The 13,448-nt window shown below is 34.2% G+C and overlaps 1 protein-coding gene across 2 annotated transcripts; it reads right to left on the bottom strand.

The window, feature by feature from the left end:
- Positions 1 to 819: 819 nt before the first annotated feature.
- LOC114270646 (squamosa promoter-binding-like protein 1) lies at positions 820 to 8,433 on the bottom strand. Of its 2 annotated transcripts, XM_082877284.1 has the most exons (12): positions 8,099 to 8,433; positions 6,983 to 7,875; positions 6,490 to 6,671; positions 5,269 to 5,429; positions 4,786 to 5,184; positions 4,123 to 4,197; positions 3,793 to 3,900; positions 3,581 to 3,698; positions 3,331 to 3,472; positions 3,041 to 3,191; positions 1,815 to 2,450; positions 820 to 1,601 (listed from the first exon to the last, which is right to left on the bottom strand). In XM_082877284.1, the coding sequence occupies exons 2-12, from the start codon at positions 7,582 to 7,584 to the stop codon at positions 1,140 to 1,142; spliced, it is 3,036 nt and encodes a 1,011-aa protein (XP_082733410.1). In that variant the 5' UTR covers positions 7,585 to 7,875; positions 8,099 to 8,433; the 3' UTR covers positions 820 to 1,139. The 2 variants fall into 2 exon arrangements, with proteins under 2 accessions (XP_082733410.1, XP_082733409.1); XM_082877283.1 differs by having other exon boundaries at positions 4,786 to 5,429; positions 8,099 to 8,397.
- Between the last annotated feature and the right edge of the window lie 5,015 nt (positions 8,434 to 13,448).

Below are 13,448 nucleotides of genomic sequence, written 5' to 3'. Positions count from 1 at the left end.
ATAAGTGTCAAACTGTTTAATTAAAAACACATATAAATATTACAAACCTAAAAATTAATCTAATGAAAATACAGAAAATTCCGATTTTTTTTTTTCAAAAACACACACACAAAAAATTATGAGCACTGATTTCCACCCCCCAAAAAAAAAAAAAAACACACGCACAATGAAACTTTTTAATGAAGAAAAAAAATGCATAATAGTGTTCTCAATCAATATATTTTTTTCTTCACAGAACCTAATTACATAATGAAACTCTTTATTGAAAAAAATAAAAATATAATTAACAATATTACACTTACAATGTAAGATAAACATAAATCTCAAAGCGTGTCAATGTAATTTACCTTAAAAAAAAATAGAACTCCGTCTAAGAAAGCTAAAAGAATTGTTTTCTTAGGCTGCATTACCTCATTCGACTTTGAATTCTCTCGCACAAATCAGAGAGAAAGACACTAATGGGGCTAAAGATTTCCTGCATGCATATATATAGTCATCAGTTTTTGCACTCATGTTCTAAATCTATCTACTTGCCATTCCTATGTTTCACTTTTAGTTAACATTAGTAAATATTGTATTTTTTTTAAAGATTTGTACATTTTTTCATGCACATATATTTTATTTATCAAATACATTAATATCAAATGTTACATTGTACATAATTACTCATATGATTTATATGTATATTATTCGAAAAAATAACATAAAATTTATATTATAATTCTAAAAGAAATTGCATACACATCGCGTTTGCCCAGCCGCTAGTATATATATATATATATATATATGCATACACTACACAGGAAAGGATTCCTCATGTCATGTTCAACTTCAAGATTCAGATGGAAGAAAGGTCTCAAATTTACAATACACAGCAAAAGGATTCCACATGTTGAACATTTCTTGTAAATTAGAAATGAACTCAAAAAAAAAAAAAAAAAAAAAAAAAAAAAAAAAAAAAAAAAGGGGTGTAAAATAGATATACATAATCATTTCCTACTGAAAGATAGATCTCCATACAAGTCACCAGTACTTACTACTACATTTATCTCATTAATATAATTATAAAAAAAAAAATACAAAAACAAATCATAATCATTCAACAGACAACTGACGAAACTGCAAACCTATTCCTATCTTTAGCTTGACCCATACTTCAAAAGTTCCCATCTGAAGGGTTGGAACACACAATGAACTTCTGGTGAGCTCTTGAAGAGCAGAGCAACGCATACGCAGACAGCAGCGATGGCCACCATTGAAAGCATTGCCGGCTTGTAGATAGCCAGTGAGGCTCTCGGGTTGCGATATGCCATTTTCTGTTCGCATAGTTTGCAGTGTCGCTGAATTGGCTTCATTTCACCGTTCTCGGTATGAAGGCTAGCAACCTTTGCCGACCTATGCCCATCCATTAGTTTCTGCTTGATGTTGTGTGCTAAGAGTGCACCGGGGATGTCAAGCACTACGTGCTCATTTCCTGATTTTTTCTTGTTGATTTTCTTCTGCACTAGATTGATGTAGGAATAGTACCCTCTCAGGCATGCATAATCATTCGGTGTCAATCCTGTACTGTCATGAGTCCCCTTCCATGCATTAATTCCCACCTGAAATGTAGAGCGCAAAGAGGCAAAAAGCAACTTAAGACTATATATACTGTCCTGATGAAACTATTTCTTCTGAGACATTTTTACCAAAACAAAGTAGTTTCAACACTATGACCATTTGAAGAGAAAAGTTTGTGGTGGCAAAAATAGAAGAAACCCAAGCATAATAACTCAGTAAACAATTGTAATATATAGTAGGAATGGAGAAGATACCAATCCAGGATCATCAGTTAAAGCATCCAATACATTCTCAGACCCATCTCTACTAGCTGCTATGTGAAGAGGAGTCAGACCCCCTGGGCCAATGGCATCTGGTTTAAATAAGAAGTTAGAGCTGCTGTACACATGCTGCTTCTGTTCAGAGTCTGGTTTATCCAAAACTCCATCGGGTACATATCTCAAAAGCATCTCTACCATAGATCTGCAATTTTTGTGCACTGCTCTGTGGAGGAGAGCCATCTCCAGCAATGCAAGTTCAATGGAAGAATGATCTCCTGCATCAACAGTTCCGTTGAATGAAATGCCCAAAAGTTTCTTAACTACAGCACACCAGTTGTGCTCAAGGGAGAACTCCATGAGCCACCTGAACCGTTTGAAAGGAAATAGATCCAAATTGGGATCCGCAGAACCCAATCTGAACTGCAACTGGCATCTGTGGAGAAGCCAACCCATTTCATGGATAAAATCCAGTGCATTATTCCTGGCATTCATTTGTTCGGATTCTGCTTGAATGTCATCAGCAATCTCAGCCACCCCTATTTCACTCTCCAGCATACAGATCTCAGAACATACATCATGCTCTGCGACTATAAATGGAAAGAAGCTGCTGCTGAGACCATGGTCCTCAACCTAAATGGAGCAAATAAAGAGAAACCATAATTCAAAAATAGAAATAAGTGTAAGACATGTAAGAGGTGCATGCATTTCGTGTTTCTTGAATCATGGCATACTAAAAATAACTAAGATAACAAAGCCACATTTCCCATGCAAGCATGAGAAATTCAAGTTGAGTCAGAAGCATCTGGCAAGTGTTTTTCCTTTCTTTCTTCCTTTCTCTTTTCATCTGATTTAAATTCCGTTTTCCCCATTGGGGATGGGGGTGTTTAAAGCTCCACACACAAAGCAGATGCAGGGGCAGGAACAGGAGCTAAGGCACATAGACTAGAGACTAAGGATGGGAGCGCTTATATGTTAAAATATGAATAAATATTGAAGATTGGTGTCAATTGAATTTTTTTTAGTAAATATAAATAAATAGTGTAAATATGAAATACTTAAAATATTATGTTTTCCTATAATCTGATGGGTGATACATATTTTCTTTTGTTTCTTTGAGATTCCTTGTTTGTTTTTGATGATTTGCACTCTACAAATTCACAAATAGAGCCCAATACCAGAAGAAAATAATAGGATACGGGGAAGAACCAGGATGGCATTACCTCGATGAATCCTCTCCCAGTAACATTTGGTATAGAGCAAGAAAAGCTAAGGCATTGGATCTCATCATGATCAATGGAAGTATTACCTCCCTCCATCATGTCACAACAACTTTCCTGCACCAGATACTTCCCTTCTAGTGCACAGAGTAGCCTGAAACAAAAGTAGAAATAACTTAGTAGCAGACACACAATAACCCAAACAATTGCTAAGAGATTCCTTTGAAACCTCAAATTCAGAATGTTGTACATAAAATCAGTGATAATGCACACGCGAAATCAATGAAGGATACCTTGTGGTTGATTGATACAGGTTGAAGCCTTCAACTAAAAATTGAGCCCTCTCGGAGATTGAAACTGCAATAGGTTTGATGCTTGAAATCCTGCAATTTTTATGGCTTTTACGAGGTAACAGTGTGTCTAAAACAACCTGACCTGCAGCACAAATAAAAAAACACAATCAAATTATCCTCCTATGGGAAGTTTTATTGCTCATCACAGTGGGACAATAGGAAAAAAAACAGCAGGAAAAAAGGAACAAACCATTGTAAGTAAATGCTACACGATGCTGCACCCTAGCATACACCCATCCCGTTCTCCAAAAAGAATCATTTGATGCGTCAAGAAGACTAGTCAAACTGGAGTTCAGATCACAGCAAAGCTGTAGACAGAAGCAGTAACTTCAAAGTTTAGAAGTGATTTGCCAATGATGACAATTAGGAGCCTGCATTCCTGGTAATGACAAAAGGGCTTACCTCATCCCATGTGGATTTCCCTAATCGAAGATAGATAGTTAATATGATACAGCCAGGTCTTATGTAGCTTTCAATGTCAGTAGGACTGTGGGATAACCAGTCAAGGATCTGAAAACTCGAAACATTTAACAAAATAAAACTTTCTGTTGAAGTAATCATTAAACAACTAAGAGCTTGTTTGGGAGTTGGCTATTTTAGTTGGCTTTTTGGCACGAAAAGACATGCAAAAAAGTAGAGAACGTGATGTGATTGGGCATTTTGGCTATTTTAGCCAAGAAGCTAGCTTCCCAAACACCCCCCTAAACACATAATTTCACAACACAGAGATACCTGTTTCCGCAAGACAAGAGGAAAATCACTTGGATCTTTCCCAAAGAGTTTGAAAACAATTCGATCTGTGCGACTCTGAAAATTAGTCCCAAAAAAAAAAAAAAAAAAAAAAAAAAAAAGAGTGCAGATCAGAAAAGAAATCTTTTAAAGCTAATAAAAGAGTAGTATGCTTCATCCATGGCCATAAGTACTTCATGCAAAAGTTAACCTAAGTGTTTTAGGGGTATAAACCATCAACTCAATAAATGAGAACATGAGAATTGAACATCAAATTGTAGCAATGAAGTACATAAATCTATCACAATCAATTAAAATAAACAGATTTTTCTCATAAAAATTTTGGACTGAAGTAGGCATAACATCACCCGAAAAACACTAGATAGCTGAAAACTAAAGATGTCACCTCTAACCATGAAATATGATGAATAAGTAGAGGGGTCTGTGCATGCACACAAGCAAGGGAGAGAGTTTTTAACACCATGGTCATGACAAATGTAAAAAGCTTCATATGAAAACCTTTAATCAACAATAGAGTAACATTTACAGTATATTGATTGTTTATTCATCAATCCAACCAGATCTAACTTCACAGCAAAATTTTGAATCTCAATTTGCAATCATTCAATGAACAATTGAACGCATGCACTTGCAATGAAAATGTACCTGAGTCTCCCCACTGGAACTAGATGGAGACAGGGTGGACATGGAACCTGAATTCCCACTAGTCTGAGGTGGGCTTGACTTCTGACAGTGTTGATGTCCCCATACGGTGCAATCAAGAGACCCTGTTCCTGGATTTACAGGAGCATGGTAACTATCCAGGTTTTCTGCACAGTCTTGAGAATCATCGTAAACATTATTCAAGTCAATATCATTCAATTTCATCCTTCCCGCTGCAGTCTCTGGGCCACTAGCTATAGCTGGAATACTGTCTCTTGTAGGACACAGAATAGTAGATGGAGTTTGAAGAGTTCCACCCAGAGGATCATCAGAAAAAGTTCTCTTCTCTATGCCTTCCAATACAGATACAGTTGTGCATTGTCCATTAAGCTTCGGAGGATCCTGAATATCAATGAAATCATCTGTGTTAGAAGTTGAACCGAAAATAGAGGGATGTTTGGGACTGTTTGAAATCAGATTTGAAACCTTTTCCGGAGTTCCAAGAGATGTCCCAGCATTTTGCAAATTTTGAGAACCAGGCAGTAATCCAGATATGTTATTCCCATTAATTGATCCAGCAAGATTAGCAAGGTTTCTCAATAGATGAGACAGCAGATCCTGATCCTTTGTTTGATCTGTGCTATTGGCTGCATTGGATAGAGAGCACAATCATTGCGAGTTAAAATAGTTGTGGCATCAAAACAACCGACCAACAAACAAAAAATAACATCACAGGTTCAATGCTGTTCCCGAAGTTAGGAATTCACTTTTCCCAGGATTGATTCAAGCATTTTCAACTATACAATGTGGATATGCCACAAAATCCAGATCCAAAGGGGTGCATAAAGCACCTACAGTAGTTGCTTTGTTTTCCTTTGAGGGTGTGTCTGCCTAGGGAGGGGGAGAACCATTTCAATAAACTTTGTCACAGAAACAGACTAGTGACATGTTAGAGGGCGGGGGGGCAAGGGTAGGTGGGGGAGAACGATGGCCATTATAATTTGACAAACTATGTCACAGAGGCACAGACTAGTGCCATGTTAGACAATACAACACAGGCACACTGATACAATAAACAACATGGACATGACAACATCCTAAATTATTCATATATTTCTTATGCAAACTATATAAGAAAACTACGTAATTTAATTTATTATCTATACTAGTATTGAAAAATGAGAAAGGTAAAGCTCCACAAATATCATGTATATAAAACAGAGTTGGTTTCTTAGCACACTTGTTTTTTCTTTATTATCTATATATATATATATATATAAATCTTTATAGCTATATTGTTTTCTAATACTAGAAGTTGTCCGCAGCATACTTTGCATTAGTCATGCATACGGTGTAATCTTTGTACAATCTTTTCAAGATACATGGGAGTATTGGAGTTATCATTCCCACAAATGCTTACCATTGTTCCTATTAAGAGTTTCACTACATCAATTGTGAGATAAGAGTGTAGAAGCGTTGTAAGACTGTCCAAAATTACAAATTACATTAATAGCACATATTTCTAGAAGTGACCGAGAAGTGCCAGTGTTCAGAATGAACACAACTCCTACCTAGAAATATCCATACTACTCAGTTGATAATAGTAGAATATCCATGTTCCGGTGTTACAATAGAACAGCTAATAAAATTGACAAGAAATAACTGGAAGACCAACTGCATATGAATTTCAGTAAGATGAATACTTACTATGTGTATTGGCAAGTATCCTCAGAAGACTAACCAATAGATAGCTACTACCATGTTCATCATTCAAGGAGCCTCCATTAACAACGTTTTCGGGGTGGGTCTTTCTCCTCCTTTTATTGTGGCCTGCCAAACGCCTACGACAACTTCTCTTTCCTTCATCAAACTCTTGAAGAACATGAAACCTGCCCATTGGTATAACCAAATTGTATCTAATTGAAGAAACAATATTCATGCTAATACAATATGCCTCATAAAACATAAAGAACTACTTGCAGAAAAATATAAAATAAAAAGACCAAACATAAGCAGAATTAAATTTTGTGAAGTGTGTGATCCAGCCTCATTTTGGTTCTCATCTATTTAGCAAAAGAAACCAAATGGAAGGCCATGATTGAACTTCATGAGTACCCCAAGATACTCCGAATTCTTATCTTTGCTACCAGCATAGACAACCATAGAAAACCTTGAAAAGTATCACCATACAAGAACTGACCTGCTACACTGCTGACAGAACCGCTGCATAACATTTCCCACCAATGCTTTACTGGCCTTGGAATGCATATCACAAACCTTGTGCCTTCGGTGATAATCTTTGGCATTAGTCAAATCAGATCGACAATCGTCCACTTGGCATACTGCACGGTTCGAGGTAGCTGCAGCAGCAACTTTGCTCTTCTTCCCACTCTTCCCCTCCCATTTTTCCATCTCGGCTTCTGTGATAGAGTACACTTGCCCACCGAGCTTCAAATTAAGGGACCCACCACCATCATTCAACTCTTCATCCTCAACAACAGCCACCCTCCTCCGCTTCTCCAATTCCCTCTTTCCCTTGTCATTTCCCAAATTGATTTCATCCGAACAAGATGATGAACTGTTGGACAAACCTGTATTGGTTGGAATCTCAGACCCATCTGGAAATAACTGTTTACTCCTGCAATCCGACGGTACAGAATTAAGTGGAGTAGCAGTAAACAGATCACCATCCCATTTCCAATCATTCAAATCCCATTCCATACTCTTCTTCCCAACTGCCTTCAAATCAGACATCACTGGACCATAGAAATGATGAGCCTTTCTTCCAAATCTAGCTTCCATTAAGTCAAAATTCAAATAACTGGGACCAAAAATGAGGGGAAAAAAAAGGGACAAAAGTCCCCAGATTCCAATTCCACCAAAGAAAATACCCAATACCACAAGAACCTTGTAAGAACACACAGATCCAACTGTACTCTTAACAACCCCTTAAATTATGAGCAACCCCAATTCAAGAAAAGGAGAACCAGACAAACGCGTTCTAATCAGCTTCACTATGCCCCCAGAAATCCAGAAACAGCACGCCAAGACATCCATGGATCCAAACAAGAGCAACCCACATGCCCAAATTACCTTTTAAAAAATGAATCCAGTAATTATAAGCTCTAAGGAAACCACAGTCCTAAATTCAATCACTTAAAAAGCATCTAACCTTCCTAACACCATTGTCAACAAGAAACCAAAAAGTATATACATGTATATATATATATATATATATACATAAAGAGACTTAAGCAAACTCAAGAAATAACTGTAATCGACCAATGAAAAAGACGAGAGCAGAGAGTCAACTTACCAACAGAGACGGTGGAGAACTCGATCTGTAGTGGCGGAGTGGTCGGGATGTGAAGATCGCCGGCGAGAGAGAGAGAGAGAGAGAGAGAGAGAGAATATCGGGACGGCTGAGAAAAAAGTGAGAAAGAACAGAGCAGAGCAAAAATAGGCCGAGGACTAAAACATAAATAAAATACTACTACTACTAGTACTAGCAAAATAAATAAATGTAAAATATTACACACTTTTTATTATTATTTATTATTGGTTTATGACACCATTTTAGGGGGAATCTAAAGCCCCCCTCCCTCTCTCGTTCTCTCTAACATAATTTTGGGACAGGATTTATGGCATTCCAAAAAATACATAGAAAGATACGTCCTATTCTGTATTTGATTTTTTTTTGTATTATTCTATTATTCCATGTATGTATTGTGTACTCGAAAAGTTAATTTTTTAAAATATTCTGTATTTGATTTTTTTGTATTATTCTGTTATTCTAATGGTGTACTTGAAAAGTTAATTTTTAAAATAAAATTTTCATATTTTTAACAATAATAATAATTAGACAAGCTTATTTTTCCCAAAAATAAAAGATAGAAATAATAAAGAATACTTGCTAATTTTTTTTCAAACAAAATAACAATAATAAATACCTAACCTATCTTAATCCACTAGTCATTAATTCTCCTTTGTTTTAAGGATAAATTACATTTTTCTTCCTCTACGTTTAACTGCTTTTCACTTTGATCCTCAAATTTTTTTTTTCATTTTGGTCCTTTATATATCAAATTTTTTTCAATTTGCTCCTAAAAGTAATTTTTGTTTAAAATTAGACAAAAAATATCATAATAATTGTCACATAACATAAAAAATATATTATATTATAGAGTTTAAGTTTATATAAAAAAATGTGAGGTATATAAAATAAAATATTTTTATGCTATGTGATTGTGAATGTGTCATTTTCTGTCTAATTTTTAACAAAAATTATCTTTAGAAATAAATTGAAAAAAATTGAAACATAAAGGGCCAAAGTAAAAAAAAAAAAAAAAAATCTTAAGGGCCAAAATAAAAAAGTGGTCAAGCATAAACAGCGTTAAATATAATTTATCCTTATTTTTATTTTTTAACTGTGTATATCATATCGTAAAAATTGAAAAAGAATGAGACGTGAAACTATGGAGTGTTTTGAGAGAAGATTAAAAACTGACTTTCAATTTTTTTCATTGTTTCATGTAAGAAGTAATATGACCCAAAATAAATTAAAAACTAATTTTTGACTTTTTTAATGTGTTACTAAAACAACCCTATATATAATGCTAGTTGAAGAGGGTTTGAATGACCAAATTGGGACTGAGAGCTCAAGTTACTTTCCATTTAAGCGCAAAAATCATTTCCTATACGAGTAAATAATTATCATTAAATATCATACTCTACATTTTTTGAAGTATAATAACATAAACATGCCAATTTAAATTTGAAGATAAATAATATGTAAATAAAAAAAGGGAGCTTCGTAGGAATTTGTTTATGGGGCCTTATGGATAGAGACTAGTGAAATAAAGAGGCCCCTTCGACAATAATGGCAGACTTGTCTTTGATTTTGGGTTAATGGAGCATATTGACTCTTCCCAGTAAAAAAACTCTATTCGTACTTTTTGTTCGCATTTAGAAAGGGAAGGGTTCTTTTTAAGGTTTAAAAATGTATATAAAATATATTGTAGTATGTAATTTTTTTTACAATATATGGAATGTATATTAAAATTACAAAAGTGTTAATTTTTAAGTAATTTTTACTTACAATTCTCAAGACTATGACCTTTTGGAAATGAATCATCCTATTCCTATTAGTATTACTCACTCACTGCTAGGTAACAATGAGACTTGTTACCTGAGTTGCATGTCCTTCCATTAATTATAAATTTTATTACAAATTGGTATCTATATAAAATTATCATTAAAGATTTAAATTTTAAAATTCTAATTTCTTAATTTATCCATCCTCTCTCCGCTACATTTCACAAATATATTAATTGCGAGCGTCACCCACTTGTTGTCTCCACCACCCTTTCTCTACTTATGACCACCTTTCAACCCTCTCTTTACCCTTCCCCTCATTGGTCACCACCTGCAACTCCTTCGAACCCCTCTTTCCTTACCTTCGCTCCCTTGTCTAACACTAACACTCACCCCCAATTGCAATCTCGTTATGCATCGTCTTCATAGCCTTAGCTAAGTGAACTGGGAATACAATCCAATCCAAAAATAGTTGGAGGAAAGGCTTTGTTGACTTAATTAAATCATTTATTGAACAAAAAAATTCATGTGAGGAAAAAATATTAGTTAATATTGGAGTAATGTTCCATTCTATTTACTAATTGAGACTTTTCATATTATTTCTTAAAATGTCAACATAAAAGGTAACCAGTTTTGTCCACAAAAATTGAATAATTTCTTGCATATGAGAGAAGAGCCGTGCTTCCGACCCCCAGTGACGTGGCAGCATGGGGTTGGTGGAAAATATTAAAAAAAAAAAATAATAATAATAATTTTTTTTTTTGGACCAATCACATGCGACCCCAGTACCCCCACTGGGTCCGAAGCTTTTTCCTATGAGAGAATAACAGTATTGAGGAGTTTCGTGGACAACGTGATTAGGCATCCACATACATACACACATATATATATACTAGTGGGTGGCACACACGATGTGTGTGCAATTTAAATAAGTAGGAATAAAAAAAAATAATAATGAAATTAATATTATAATATGTACTTAGCTTAAGTGGTATGAGTCCTCGTATTTAAACTCATGGTCATGCCACATGGCATGAAGAGAGTAAAGCTTTTTTTTTAAAAATAAAAAATACTGCCACATGGCATGAAGAGAGTAAAGCTTCAGGACACCAAAGTTTCTGTTCACTTTATAATAGTATAGATAGATAGATAGATATATGTTCATTTCACAGTGTTATTATCTCCTACTTTGTTACACCCTCACCATCACCACAAACATTACCCACGAGAGGGCCAATAAAATACTTGAATATGCTTGAAATCAATCAAGTGGGAGTTTTTGAAGCCTTCCAAATCCAATACGAATATATAATCTCAACTGGGTCACCATTGGGTACTCAAATCTTTACTTATTTTGGTTTTCCAATTAAAACTTTTTTTTTTTCTTATGTTTTTAGTAAAGTAAAAAAAAAAAAAAAATACTTTTTAACGCACCTAATTTAGATACATTAACATTTGTAAAAAAAATCATTAAAAACAAATAAAAAAAACACATTTTGATTGTATTAGGAGTGCAAATCATTATCATTCTAAGGTACATAAACATCACAAGAGTTTTGAAATTCTTGCATACAACCTCCAATTTAATCATCATACATGTGTTTTGGCCAGTATCATAGTAGTGCGGAGACTCATCCAGTATGCTTTGGGGTGCTTTGGGAATTTGACTTTTAAGTTATTTTTTTTGATTTGTAACAAAAGTTAGAAGTTGGTTTTTTTGTATTTTTTCTCATTTGGGAAGTTAGTTTTTAGCCATTGGTGAAATTACAATTCTACCCCTCATTGGTTAAAACATGCTACATAGGTGAAGTTGTAAATATTTTAAATTGAATGGGGGGTAGTTTGGTCATTTTATTGTGATTTGACATCATAAGTAAATATTAATCAAAAAAGTCAAAAGCTACTTTTTATCAACTTCACAAATTATTTGTCTAAAAAAGCCAAAAACTTGGTTAAAAGTCAAAAAATTACTTTTTACCATCTTTTTAAAATAGGCCTTTGTTGACTAACTCTTACTACACATATGATATGTAATGATCAATATTTAAAAATTTTATAAGAACTATCATATATACCATGTAGTCTTTTTTATTTTTATTTTTTTGGAAAAAGTAACAGCCAAACATAGCCTTAGATTGGTGGATTGTCCATTGTGGCGCCACTGATTCAACTTTTTTTTCCCACAATAGTAATTGCCCTGGTCATTTTATTTTATTTTATTTTTTTTTATGTTCAACAGCATCTTTCACCAATGTGGATACCAGTGTTCATTTGTGGAGCATATGGACCCTTATTTTCTATTTAATTTATTCTCTCACTCAACAAAAGCAACGTGGAGAAAGGAAAGAAAAAGAGAGAGAGAGAGAGGAAAAAAAAATCAAATTGGAGGGACAAATACTTTAGTCCATCCAATGGAACAGTTAGCTCCATTGTCCACACCATTCACATGACCTACCCAACCATTTTGGACTGGAGTCTGGGACCCCAAACACATGTACTGTTCCTTTGGATTCCCCCTGTCAGATGTGCCTGTATCTGTGTGTAACCATATGCACCTCTTCATATTTTGAATAAGATTACAAATACACACACATATATATATATATATATATATATTTTTTTTTAAAATCATATAACACTTTTTACTTGTAATGAGAGTGAGTCTCAATTGCTATGTGTCATGATGTGGGCTCCTTCTTATCGTGACTAAATGATATAAAAAATATATATATGTATATAGTAAATTCTTATTTAACTCAAGCTATCTAGTTGTTTGGCTGAATAAGGAAGAGGAGTTTTTTTTTTCCATTTCCTTCAAAGCCATGTAAATGAAATAAAGAATGACATCTCTCTCTGTATATTTATGAGTTTGTATGTTTGTTCTCATCTTTTGAATTGCTTAATTCCTTCATGAGAAGCAAAAATTATCATCAAGCCCTAATATATTACATGACTATGTGCTCGACTAATGATATTTAATTATTTGCTCACTTTTGTTTTATATTTTGCAAACCATTTTCTACTATTGGCCGGGTGCAAATATCTGCTGGTTAGGAAATTCCTATTGTTCCAAATATTAAAGAGTACCTTCCCAGCAAAAGAATTATATATATATATATATATATATAATGTGACAAAGTCATGATTTTATGCTTGCTTAATCTTGGACTATCTGACCCATGGTGTCCATATGCATGCATGTCCAGTTATTTCAGGTGATCAGATCATTCGTAGATTATAAAGCATAAACATCTGGAATCTTATGTAATGAAATCTTTAAATTTTTAATTAAGAAGTTTCTCATGAACCACAATGTAACATAGGAGCTAGCTATAGGCTTGAAGCTTCAAGAATAAGGCAAATTTAGGATTTGTTTGGCAATTACTTTTTTACTTGAGTTTTTGGTTTTTGTGACTTTTTTAGTTTGAGACTTTTTTGCTTTGGAAATGATGTTCCCAAAGTGAAATGACAAAATTGTCCTTCACTTGGAAATGATACTTTTTTGATTTTTTGTTTGTATATGGGCCAGTTTGGTAATTTTGCATCCCAACTCAAGTGTTTTGACATTTTAT

This window comes from Camellia sinensis, chromosome 7 (assembly GCF_055761805.1).
Source record: "Camellia sinensis isolate YWXY chromosome 7, ASM5576180v1, whole genome shotgun sequence".
Taxonomy (NCBI): domain Eukaryota; kingdom Viridiplantae; phylum Streptophyta; class Magnoliopsida; order Ericales; family Theaceae; genus Camellia; species Camellia sinensis.
This window is presented reverse-complemented; position numbering and strand designations above follow the sequence as displayed.